The sequence below is a fragment of the Carex rostrata genome, chromosome 11 (genome assembly GCF_964058835.1).
Source record: "Carex rostrata chromosome 11, lpCarRost1.2, whole genome shotgun sequence".
NCBI lineage: Eukaryota > Viridiplantae > Streptophyta > Magnoliopsida > Poales > Cyperaceae > Carex > Carex rostrata.
The window spans coordinates 13,118,619-13,130,795 of NC_135928.1; the positions used below are offsets into that span (position 1 = coordinate 13,118,619).

Sequence of the window (12,177 nt, forward strand, 5' to 3'; positions counted from 1 at the left end):
CTAACAAGTTACTCAAAACCAGTGTTGTAAAAAACAGTCTTAACGGTCGATTAAACAGTCGTTTTATTGTTAACGACAATCAAACTGTTACAAATACACTTAACATATACATGTTTGCATATGAAAATGATTAATCAGTTGTTTTATCTTTTAATCGTCCGTTTATTCTTGTTTATTTCCGTTTATTTCAATTTATCCTAGTGAATATTTATTTTCACATTAATTTTTTTCTGTGATAGTGTGTGATAATATGTTTTATAAAATCATGTATTGTAGTTTTATTTTTGCTTGGACATACATCCAACTTTTTTTTATATATGTTTTTTCTTCTTACTTACTTTGAAATTGATTAATTCTTCTATTATTTATGATAGAGCTAACTTAAGTTTATTAGATAAGTTTAATGAGTTTTAATAAGTTATTTTTAATAAATTATGATATATATACACAAGTTTAATAAAAATATTTAATTGTCCGCATTAATCGGCTGCATACCGATTAATTGCTTGATGGTATCCCTCCGTTTGACGAACACATACCGTTATTTACAACACTGCTCAAAACAAACAAGCTATTTAGTTACATAATCTGGGGATGTAACAACAACAACAACAACAACAGGTCTTGTCTTGGAAACATAAATTTTTGAGGGGCACAGGTGCAAAAATGGAAATACCTTTCTTTTGTTGATGTTTTCTCCGGCCAGCTCTTAACGCGTGAGTCAGCGCCAACGTGCTAAACGAGACTTAAGGCAAGGTCACACACTTACACTTGTGTTGTGTATTACTTATAACCCCATTCTAATCTAAATCAATCAAATTGGGATTATAAAAGTGCGTCTCTATTAAACCATTTGTTCCCTCAACTGCCATCCTCACCCAATCTCAATCTCAATCTCAATCTCCATCTCCTTCCTTTCTCTCTTACCTCACCAACAACTCCGACTTGTCAAAATTTATACATTTGTAAAATAGTATCCTATTATAAAATTAAGGGTAAATTTAATCCTGACCCCTTATTTATTTCTTGGGCGCCGTACCCTCCAAAATTTCTTATCAAGTCTTGATTTTCGTATTTGTTTGTTTACTCAAAATATAAGATAAAAAATAATTTCCTTTCTGGTCACGAAATCCGAACAATTGGTTCAGCCCCTTCCAAATCCTTATCTCCAATCTCTTCTCTCTCTCCTTTTGTCTTCAAGCTGAAAAACCCCCTAAATCAGAAGAAACCCAAGGCCAAGGGGAGGGGTGAGAGAGAAACAATCTCCATCACTCTAATCTCCTTGCTTCCACCACCGCCACACCTTTCTTTCTTTCTTTCTTTCTTTCTTTCTTTTACTACTCTTCTACGCACTTCTATATCTGGTTCTGCTTCTCCCACCTAAAGCGGGGTTCTTGACGAAACCAACGAACCCTCCAATCCGATTTGAGCTTGGAAACTGTATCTATCTGTTGCGTACCTTTCTGCTACTTGGATTCAACTCTTAATTGCTTCTGCGCTAATTTGTATCTATGGCGGTGATTTTGAATTGCTTGATTGAAATCCTGAAGAAACCAGCATTTGGAGATATTTTTTCTGAATTGGCTATCTTTTTTGCGCCTCTATGGATTGCTTTAGCTGTTGGTTTGTTTGTCGGCTGGGCTTGGAGACCTACTTGGGCAGTTCAAATCTTGGGTTTCCAAAATTCCGACTCAATTGCAAATGAGGATAAAAATATAGTAGCTTCTTCTGTAAATGTACCGACACGTGGTACTAGCATGAACAACAGGGAGGCTACAATAAGGTAAGAGATCTGTTTGTAAAAATGCTTATATTAATGGGGATTTGCTATTTTCACCATTATTTGCACTTTAGTTGATTTGATACCATGGAATGAAGCAAGGAATAATTGTTTGCAGTTTGTGCTTTAGTTTACTATTTTCTTAATCATTCTTCATTTATCTTTGCTTTCTCTTTTCATCTATAATATATAGCATCATAACTTAGACTTCTGAAAAAGGATTTTTCTGGCACTGGTGAAACTGGTTCCGCAGAGTTGTGTACCAATCATTGTGCCATAACAGCATAAGTGCTGCTGGTATGGACATCCTTCAGATTAGGAGTGAATGAAAAAAATGCTTTTTTTATATAGCTATTAGCAAACATTCAGTGATGGGTACTCAAATTTAGAGATTTTGATGCTGGTATAATAATTTCTCATTGTTACTTTCTAATTTTGCAGTCGATCAATGACGAACCAGAAGGAATTGGCGGTAGTTGAGTCGGACTTGGACCACCTATGCCGGTTAGTAGAAGAGAGAGATGGGGGGCCCACATGGCATAAAATGATGGATAAATCATTGCCTACGTGGAGTTATAAAGCTTGGAGGAGAGATCCTGAGGTATAACTTTTTTTTCCACTCGTAGTGCTATTTCCTACATCTGCCTTTTTGTTGTTTATGCTTTGTCTTTTTTTTTTTTATGAATAAGTATAAAATGCTTTGGTTATGAACTTTGGTTAGTCTTTCTCAACTTTCACTGCCGTTTAATGTTCAAATACTTTGATTAGTCAATTGGACTATACAGACACATAAATTACATTAAAGTGGGTTTGATAGATGGTCCTGTTCTTTTAGATGACGAGTTTTAATTTCTTCAGTTAGGTGTTAGGTTTTGACCATTCCGCCTTTTCCTTGTCAAAAAAGCTCAAATTAAAGAGAACTTTAGTTGTAGAAGAACTGTTGAATGTACTAAAATGAAAAATAAACAATACTTGCATTTGGTCTTGTAGAATAGACTAATTCCAAGTTTCACTTTGAATTAGCCACCTGACCACCTCATAGTGTGAGAAGGCAAGGTTAACTAAACATGAGCTCTACTGGTTCCTGTATTTTAAGTTTGACTTCCAAATTTTAAGTGTGAGAAGCCACCTGACCACCTCATTTTTTCTTCCTTGCATTTGCAGACGGGTCCACCACAGTACCGAAGTAGCACAGTTTTTGAGGATGCCGATCCTGAGACAGTGAGGGATTTTTTTTGGGATGATGAGTTCAGAGCAAAGAATGGTTGGGATGATATGCTTCTTCAATATGAAATCCTAGATGAGTGTGCTGCAACTGGTACCATGGTTGTCAAATGGGTCAGAAAGGTATTTTAATAGAAAACTTCATTCTAAATGCTTCCATTATATGATACTAGTTTAGTACTTCTTGTTACTTCTTGCTATTAAACCTTGTATGAAGGTCTAATCTTCAGTAGTAGAAAACTAGAAATGGCACTTTTATGCCCTGATTATTTTCTATTTTTTTAATGTTCACCTAACTGATATATAAATGTCGTTTTGTTTGTGCAGTTTCCATTCTTCTGTAGTGATAGGGAGTATGTTATAGGAAGGAGGATATGGAACATCGGACAAACTTACTATTGTATCACAAAGGCAAGTTAGAATTCTTTTGATGTCATTTTACTTTTGTGATTATTCATTTTGTTGTATATACATGTGATGCTTTTCATTTTCTCACTGAAACTTGTTCCCTCGTCTGATTTTATGTTAAACTTGTTTCAGGGTATCCCGAACAATGTACCGAGACGCAACAAACCAAGGCGTGTTGACTTGTACTATTCCAGCTGGTGCATTCGTCCTGGTATATCTTGCATCAATGTTCATCCTTTTGTCAAAAAATTTATGTCCAAACTCACTTTTCTATAATTGCTACAAATGGGCTAATATTTTATCAAATTTTTTTAATAGTTGAGTCGCAAAGAGATGGCCAAAAGACAGCATGTGAAGTGCTTCTATTTCACCATGAAGATATGGGAATCCCATGGGAGATTGCGAAATTGGGTGTGCGCCAGGGTATGTGGGGTTGTGTGAGGCGTATTGAGCCAGGCCTTCGTGCTTACCAGCTTCTCAGATCTTCACCCGACAGTGGGCCCATCTCACACCATGCTGAGATGGCACATATCAACACCAAATTTAATGCTGAAGAAGTCGCACTGAGGGAAGAAGAAACAAATGAAGATGGCACCAATTTAGTGTGCTATGAAGAACCAAAGAAGCCGCAGCGCTGGATTGGCAATGTACCAAAGGTATTAGCGATTGGTGGGGCCGTTGCACTTGCATGTACTGTCGATCACGGATTGGTTACCAAGGCAGTTATATTTGGTGTGGCAAGACAGTTCGCAAGGATAGGGAAGCGATTGTAAAACTTAAAGAGGAGTTTTTGGGGAGGGGCAGGGGATGGTTATTGAAGTTTTATTTGTTATCTCTCTCGTTTTGAGGATCTGAGGTTAGTAGCAAATAATATCTACATGATAAGTGAGAGAAGGATACTTAGGATGGTGTCTTGTTTTCATTTCATTAAGAAAAAGAAAATTAGGCATCTTGGGTATTTTTCCCCTAGGCTTTTATGTAAGATAAAGTAACCGTCTAGATCCTGTGAATTTACATGCTGATATAACACAATTTTTTATAAAGTCTGGACTCTGGTGCAATTTTCCTTGAAACAGATTTTAGACTTTATCCGGTAATAGTTGAAGATTTAAAATAAGTATAATTTGGATTATAATGAATTCACAATTTGCAAATTTACACGGGTTGTTTTTGTGTACGGTACAAAGTATCATTAGATTCTTGTTTTTGCTGAGTTGTGAAATTTTCCGTCTAATTCACGTCGATTTGCAGTTAAAAAGTATATATAATAAAAAAAAAAAACAGGTGTTTGATTTACTCTAGTTCCAAGTATCACTTTGAATTAGTCACCTATCCATTTATTTAAATGCGCCATTCCTCCAATTTGAAATGCACGACTTCAAAACATGTTTTGCAAATAGTTTGACTCGAAACGTTTATCAATCAATATCAGAGCATTCAGGCTACGGTGATTAAAACATGAAAATGACTGGTACTGGTACTCTAGGGGAACGCATATGGTTTACTAATTTTTCTAAATAGATATTTGCAGTGTACAAAGTACCCCTTACAAAAGCATTTGATAGATGAAGGGTACTAGAGAAAAAGGGAAGCAATATTAGTTGCCCTCAAGGCCCAAATCAAACCGACCAACAGATGACAGAAAATTAGGAATTAAAATTTCTTATTTTTTTTCAAATAAACAACTGCTCCATAACGCAAGTACCAAGAAAGGACAGTCGGAAAATTTGAAAACTAAATAAGCATATTACAAAAAGAGATTAAGGGACAAACATAAGATAAGATAAGATAAGGTAACAGTTCGATCAATCCATACAATGAATTCTTCAGTCCTAGACTTGAGCGGTTCCTTGTGTGAATAACGGATCCTCACAACGATACTTACCATCAGGGCCAATACCAAACCCCTTTGGGTCTGCAAAGACATTCTCCAGTAGCTGGCTGCGAGGTGGGTGGGGACTAGCATCTGCAAACTCTACTGCTTCCTCAACCAAATCATCAACCTTCTTATCGATTGACTTGAGCTCAGACTCACTCGCTAATCCCTGCTCAATTATGTACTTTTTCAAGGCTGGTATTGGATCCCGTGCTGCAAAGTGGGCCTTCTCCTCTATGACAAGGCAACAGGCATAGTTCAGTACTTGGTTAAAAGATTTTAGTATCAGATGCTACCATGATCTGGTTGAAATTTTTTCTATTGAGAAGCTAATCTGAGCATATTTAAAGATAAACATGAAAACACAGCTGTTGTTTTGCAGCTCAATATATAGCATGAGATTAGAGAGAATATCAGCTACTAATCCGCAATGATGTACCAACTCAAGGATAGTTACTAACTGAATAACCATTTATCAATTAGTTTGGAACAATATTGGGAAGCAGGAGTGAATTGAAATATAAGATAAATACAAAAACCAATATGGCATCAGCATATATTGCAATGTAAGAATTAAGAAAATACTACATATCGACTAATAATTAATGAGTAATGACCCTTATTGATGCTATTTTATCCATACTAATATACTAAGTACGTCAGGTAAAGATCTGCAAACAATCAAGATTAAAATTTATTATATCTGAACAGTATATGTAAAATCTCTAAGATCAAAACAGTATACTACATATGGATTCCACAAGGATTGCTGTTTTATCTTTAAATCTCCCTTGATGGGGAATAATCATTTTGCAACTTCTTTTATATCCTGATTTGGTTTTTCATGTCATGCTCACAATGGAGAGGATTAACGAAGGATGTAAAAGCAATAAATACTCTTAGATTCATATCCAGGATCAATTACATAGCTCCATTTGAAATGCATGACTTCAACTAGAATATGTAAATTAGGTCTTTGGTGTGGTCGTGAAAATTGAAACAGTGAGGCCAGGGTACTATGCATAGCACAGATTGGTCTGTACTATGGATCAATATCTCTGTTTCGAAATTCCAAGCCGTCAATCTAAACTGTTCAACATGATCTCCATATGAAAATGTACTTGTAGATCAAATTTACATTTTTTAGAATGTTTTTACTAAGATAGGTAGAAAGTCACTGGAACTAAAAAATTTAGACCATTCAAAAGTACTGATTTTCAACCTATCTAAAAAAATTCTAAAAAATGTAAAATATAGTCATTTTCAAATGGTGATCATGTTGAACAGTTCAGATTGACTATTTGAACTCTAAAGACAAAGATATTGATCCATAGTACGGACCAATCCGTGCTATGTAGTACCATAGTCTCACTCAAATTGAAATTGCTTATTCTTTTGTAGGGTTTTCATACGAATTATGACAAGCTTGGCATTCTGCTTAAAATCAGAGGAGATCTGATCTTGAGAAGAATCAAAGGAAATTAAATTAATGTTTCCTTCAAAAATATAATTTAATTATTCTGGGGTTGTCATTGCATTTAGGCCTTGATGGTTGAAGTTTCTAGGGTCTTAAACAGCAAGATTTTTTTTTTTTTAAGATGAAGGTCTACACATAATGTTACTCCAAGCCAATGTTCAACCATGCCTTGATGTTCCTCGGGTCCTTAATTTAAATTAATCAATTAATTTTATTTGTGTTTGTTTTATTTTGTCTTTTTCTATCAAAAACAAGGCTTTTGTTTGATACAACTGAATTTGATAGTATTTTAAAATGAATTCCATTTCATTGCAAGATGAGAAGCATATTGGTCATCAAGCACTTCAAAGTGAACAAGAAGTAACATTATGTGTAGATGAATGCCTATGTCACTGAATCCTTGAAAATGAGGGGATGCTGTTGGCTATGTCACTGAAAGAATGTTAGCACTTGAAATACTCGAAAGAATGTCCATTATGATTGTTTTTGTGTAGAATGTTAGTCACTCATTGAGGGGAGGTTGTTGGCTATGTCACTGAAAGTGAGGTGTGGCTTTCTCGGCCAAGATGTTAGTAAAAGAATCTCCTTGACATTAGTAAATTCATGTAGGCAATCATGTTAAATCAAATATCATAAGCCCTTGTGAAATGATAAGTATATCTTATCCTCTCTAAGAATGGAATATATTATATGCAAAAGAAAGAGTTGAATGAAAGATTATACAAAGATTGAGCCAACTCTAAAGGTTTTTTTTGTGATGGCATACTGTTATTATAGTGGAATCACTTTAATTTGAGTGATTTATGTATAGATAATTCTCCAATTAAAGATCTCGCTCATTCTCACCCATAGCATGTACCAGACAGGACTTGTTATCCATTAGGAATTATCCATATTAATCATTTACTGATTACTTATGTGATAACACAATCACCATTATTACTTCCTTTCTAACATCGTAATTATTATAACTTTGTTTACTGCTATTATTGTTGTGGTCAGTACTACTTGATGCCAACTGGAATGGAAAGTGGACAATAATGGGAAGAGAGCCAGGGAAGGACAATAGAAGGTTGATGTGGCACTTAAAATTTAGTGCGCCACCCTAAATAGTAATATGATCCATTTTCAAACTTTCAGGCTTTCTAACACCCTAACCTACCACAATGATCCCACCAAAAAATAAAAATAAAAAAATAAGAATGGCGGCTACACACTAAGCAATTTATGCTTCATCATAGATTAAATCTATTCTCAATTTAATATCGCCAAAATACCACTTTGTTCTTTATGCCCTGTGACCCTGTCTATTCCCTTTATCATTATTGAGAGAGAGAGAGAGAGAGGGGAGGGGGGGGGGGGGGGGGGGGTAAAGGATTTTCAAAAGAAAACAAGAGAGAGATGACAGAGAGGAAGAAAGGAGTCAGAGGAAACAGTGTTGAGCAGCTGCATAGGTGTTGCAGGCTGGTGCATCAATAAGTAATGTGGCTGGATTAAATAGAGAGTGAGAAAGCCAAAGAAGAGTGATGGAATGGAATCTGACCTGATTTGACAAGATCTTATCCCCAATCCAATTCAAAATTGCTACCAGCTAAGGATTCTGCACTTGACTCGACCCAATCAGCCAATTCTTAAGGTAAGCAGACAGCGATTTCTTACGTTTTTTTTATTGATTTGAAATTTGGATTAGATTAGAGTTTGTCTTGATTGTCAATATGGAACCAATTGGTTAATTGGGAATTAGATCTAAATTAAACAAATTATGCATTAGGTAGTTTATGCTTAAAAAATAAATAGCACTATTGATCATAAAAATTGATTTCTTAATTAAATGCAATAATTGTACAATTCAAGGTTAAGTTGCTCCATATTTTCCAATCTTACCATTTCAGTTTAATTAGGGTTCCCATAGGTCAATTTATGTCCGTGCTTGATTGCAGTTGATTATGCAATCATAAAGATATTAAATTCTTAATTCTTGCTAATGTTGTATGACCGCTGCTCATGTTGTTCTATATCAGGTGTGTCAGTGTGTATGTCCTTTCAACTTGACTGGTTCGTGAGCTCTTCTTCAGTCTTATTCTAAATCAATGGAATCTAATTTTTTGGACATGCATGGTCAGAAAAAAATCCAGTGATTAGGCTATCTACAATAACTTATTCAAGATTGGATTTGTATAGGTAATTGTTGCTGATCCTATTCAATTTTGTAATTCAGATTTATGATGTTCACTAACATGCCTATCAAAATTAGAACAATGCATATATAATGCATATTTAGAAAACAGTAGGTAACCAATGCTACTAAGAAAATGTATACAAATAATAGAAAATTTACCGGCTTTGCGGAGTTCATCCGGGTCCGCAAGAGAGTGACCCCTAAACCGGTAAGTCTCACACTCCACCAGTGTGGGCCCTTCTCCTCTCCTAGCCCTGCCAATGGCCTCCTTGGCTACCTCTCTCACCTTCAACACATCCATGCCATCAACATGCACACCCGGCATGCCAAAAGCAGGCCCCTTCTTCCAAATCTCAGGATCAGATGTGGCACGCAGGTGTGACATGCCTATAGCCCACAAATTATTCTCAACAACAAATATGATTGGCAGCTTCCACAACTGTGCCATGTTGAGGCACTCGAAAAATTGCCCATTATTGCAGGTGCCATCACCAAAGAAGGCACATGTCACATCTAGGCCTTCAGGCTTAGATTGTTTTAGGACCTCATGATTATATTTTGCTGAGAAAGCGGCACCGGTGGCGACAGGGATCCCTTCACCTATTGTCAGATCATTCAGAGAACTAAGGTTAGCACTCTGAATATACCCAATGCACAGGACATTCTACCATTTTAATTGTTTAGTGCGAGTATGCACTCTCAATGATGGAACATATCAAAAGCATTTGTTTGATTAATATTCCTTTTCTTTCTGCAAGTGAACTTTTTGGGTTGGGAGGGTGGTCACATATGCATAAGCTAAAATTGCAAAAATATTCACACTGGACCTGATAACTGAACCCTTACTGAGTTCAGGGATACTTCAGAACTAAGGTTTTCATTTGATAACAGTAAGGAAACTGTAAGTACCAATAAAAGCAAATCCACCCAGGAGATTGTGAGCAGCAGAGAACATGTGCATGGAGCCGCCCTGGCCACGACAGCACCCGGTCGACTTGCCAAAGAGCTCTGCCATGACCTCACGTGCAGGGACACCCTTGCTGAGAGCGTGCACGTGGTCACGGTATGTGCTGATGACTTTGTCAGCCTGGTTGAGTAGCTTGATGAAGCCAGTCGAGACAGCCTCCTGGCCATTGTATAAATGTACGAACCCAAACATCTTGCCACGGTAGTACATCTGTGCGCACATGTCCTCAAAAGACCGGCCCAAGACCATGTCTTCATACAGTTCTAGTGCTTCCTCCCTTGTAATAGCCTAGAGAGAGGAAACTAGAGTAAGATTAACTGCCGGAAAAAAGGATAATTGACCCATTGTCACGACATGGCTCATAGTAAACATCTTATAATATGTGTGTGTCAATTAGAACTTTGCATATCCAATTCTATTTAGTTAATATAACTTATAACTGCTTTATAAGCTGCTGTTTCACAGAAATTAAACAGCATTTAGCTTTGAAAATAATAAATTAACCAGATCAGGATGCAGGGGCAATATCAGGATGTAATTTTCACAATTGTGCAGTGACAACAACAAGGCAGTTCCCCATGGTCTTCCAAAGCATGTTGCTATTAGTGTGGAACCTCGAGAAGTGTTAATTAAAATTATATTGGCCTCAGAACTAATACTTTTACAATGGAAGGCGGCAGGCACTCAACTGGATTTAATTATTGTGTTGCAATCAAAACAGGGTCTTGAATGCTTCTATGGTAAAAATGGACAGATTTCGACAAAAACCCTATCTCATTTCAGAATTTCGTCATTGCATGCATCCAGACTTAAGCATTGAGGCAAAAATACACCAAAAGTGAGAAAAAGGAAAAGGAAATTTTACATAATTAGAGGCAGGAGCGCTGCTGGACTTGATCTTATCACTGCTGACGACAGCTGAGACAGCGAAGAGAGGTCGAGACAGCACCGACTTTTGGTGTAGCGAACTAAATGCAGAGGAAGAGTGAATAGACTGGAGCGGAGTAGAAGCAGACCTCTGGGAAGTAGATCGGACGGGGGTAAATTGAGGAGGAGAGATCTTGACGGCTGAGAAGGCCGCCATGGAAGCGAATTGGAAATTAGAGAGGTTTCGTAAGAGAGAGAGAGAAGGAAATGGAGAGGAGAGGATATAACTTATAAGAGAGGAGAGCGGGCGGAGAGAACGAGGGAAGAGAATGAGAGCGACGGCGTCAGCGTGGGAAGATCCGCCAGACCAGAACCAGACCAGATGTGTTGGATTTGCTTTACTTCAATCTCGTATGAAATTTGCGTAGACCGGGCTTATTTCTAAAATAATATTAGCAGGCCAGGCCAGGCCAGCAGCCTTGTTTGTCTACTTACCATCTCATGCCTCAACTCTCAATCTGGCATTCGTTATACGATTGATTGTATATTGATTAGATTAGAATCAATCTACAGATTACAGTTTCCTATTTTACAAATATTACAAAATTTCTATTACTGATCTTGATCGATCTACAAATTGTGAGAGATCTTGATCAATATTTTTAATATCTTCAATACTATATCAGTGAGAGATTTGGGATAAAGCTTGCATAGTCGCCACTAGCAGGAATTCATATCACCCGAGGTACGTATCAGAAAATTTTAGTTTAGATTCAGACCGTCTGATCTGCTTTAGCACGAATATTAGAGGGCCCTGTGCCTCCCATCTCGGACCAGATTGATTCGGATTCTAATCAAAGTTGCTAATGTGGCATTGATGAAACATATATTAAGGGGTTAATGAAGCTAGCTGCTGATCGATGTGGATTTTTCCAAGCACTAAATTTAGATTTAAATGTTTGTACCAATTTCTTTGAAGTTGTCGGTTAGGCACTTAGGCGACATATCAATCCTTATATTAATTAATTAGTAAGTTTCAGACAATAATTTTACAGTGTAGATTTTCACACCGTACGTGTACTTAAAATTAAATGAGAGTTGTTAATGTTATGAGGCTGCAAATCACAGGATACATGAGATTCCTTGAGATTTCCTTACTATATATAAAATGATTTTCATTTTTACAATAAAACGTCAATCATATCAGTCTGTAGAATGAATAATCACCATACGATCGATATCTCAGGCTGCTACAATTTCTTCACTTGTCAGTTATATTATGAAAGATTTATACTAACAAGCAACATGCTAACTCGACAGAATTACATGTTACAAATTTTAATTTCTAATAAGCAGGTAATTAAGATTGAGACCACACACACACACACACACATTAATG

At 36.6% G+C, this 12,177-nt stretch overlaps 2 protein-coding genes and 1 long non-coding RNA gene across 3 annotated transcripts; 2 read left to right on the forward strand and 1 right to left on the reverse strand.

Annotated features, from left to right (window-relative positions):
* Positions 1-869: 869 nt before the first annotated feature.
* CP5 (Polyketide cyclase/dehydrase and lipid transport superfamily protein) lies at positions 870-4,455 on the forward strand. The gene is made up of 6 exons (XM_078310827.1): positions 870-1,783; positions 2,222-2,381; positions 2,945-3,127; positions 3,332-3,415; positions 3,545-3,623; positions 3,731-4,455. The coding sequence occupies exons 1-6, from the start codon at positions 1,512-1,514 to the stop codon at positions 4,183-4,185; spliced, it is 1,233 nt and encodes a 410-aa protein (XP_078166953.1). The 5' UTR covers positions 870-1,511; the 3' UTR covers positions 4,186-4,455.
* Positions 4,456-5,058: 603 nt separating this feature from the next.
* Positions 5,059-11,172, reverse strand: LOC144561605 (pyruvate dehydrogenase E1 alpha). The gene is made up of 4 exons (XM_078310618.1): positions 10,777-11,172; positions 9,854-10,199; positions 9,104-9,544; positions 5,059-5,522 (listed from the first exon to the last, which is right to left on the reverse strand). The coding sequence occupies exons 1-4, from the start codon at positions 10,993-10,995 to the stop codon at positions 5,245-5,247; spliced, it is 1,284 nt and encodes a 427-aa protein (XP_078166744.1). The 5' UTR covers positions 10,996-11,172; the 3' UTR covers positions 5,059-5,244.
* Positions 5,529-6,437, forward strand: LOC144561606 (uncharacterized). The gene is made up of 2 exons (XR_013513897.1): positions 5,529-5,661; positions 5,899-6,437. It is a non-coding gene; the product is annotated as an uncharacterized LOC144561606 (long non-coding RNA).
* Positions 11,173-12,177: the final 1,005 nt, after the last annotated feature.

Coding starts and splice junctions, on each gene's coding strand:
- CP5 (XM_078310827.1), top strand. CDS start 1,512: ATGGCGGTGATTTTGAATTGCTTGATTGAAATCCTGAAGAAACCAGCA. Junction 3,128..3,331: donor TTGTCAAATGGGTCAGAAAG/GTATTTTAATAG, acceptor TTGTTTGTGCAG/TTTCCATTCTTCTGTAGTGA. Junction 3,416..3,544: donor CTTACTATTGTATCACAAAG/GCAAGTTAGAAT, acceptor AACTTGTTTCAG/GGTATCCCGAACAATGTACC.
- LOC144561605 (XM_078310618.1), bottom strand. CDS start 10,995: ATGGCGGCCTTCTCAGCCGTCAAGATCTCTCCTCCTCAATTTACCCCC. Junction 9,545..9,853: donor GGGTGGATTTGCTTTTATTG/GTACTTACAGTT, acceptor ATCTGACAATAG/GTGAAGGGATCCCTGTCGCC. Junction 5,523..9,103: donor GGATGAACTCCGCAAAGCCG/GTAAATTTTCTA, acceptor GCCTTGTCATAG/AGGAGAAGGCCCACTTTGCA.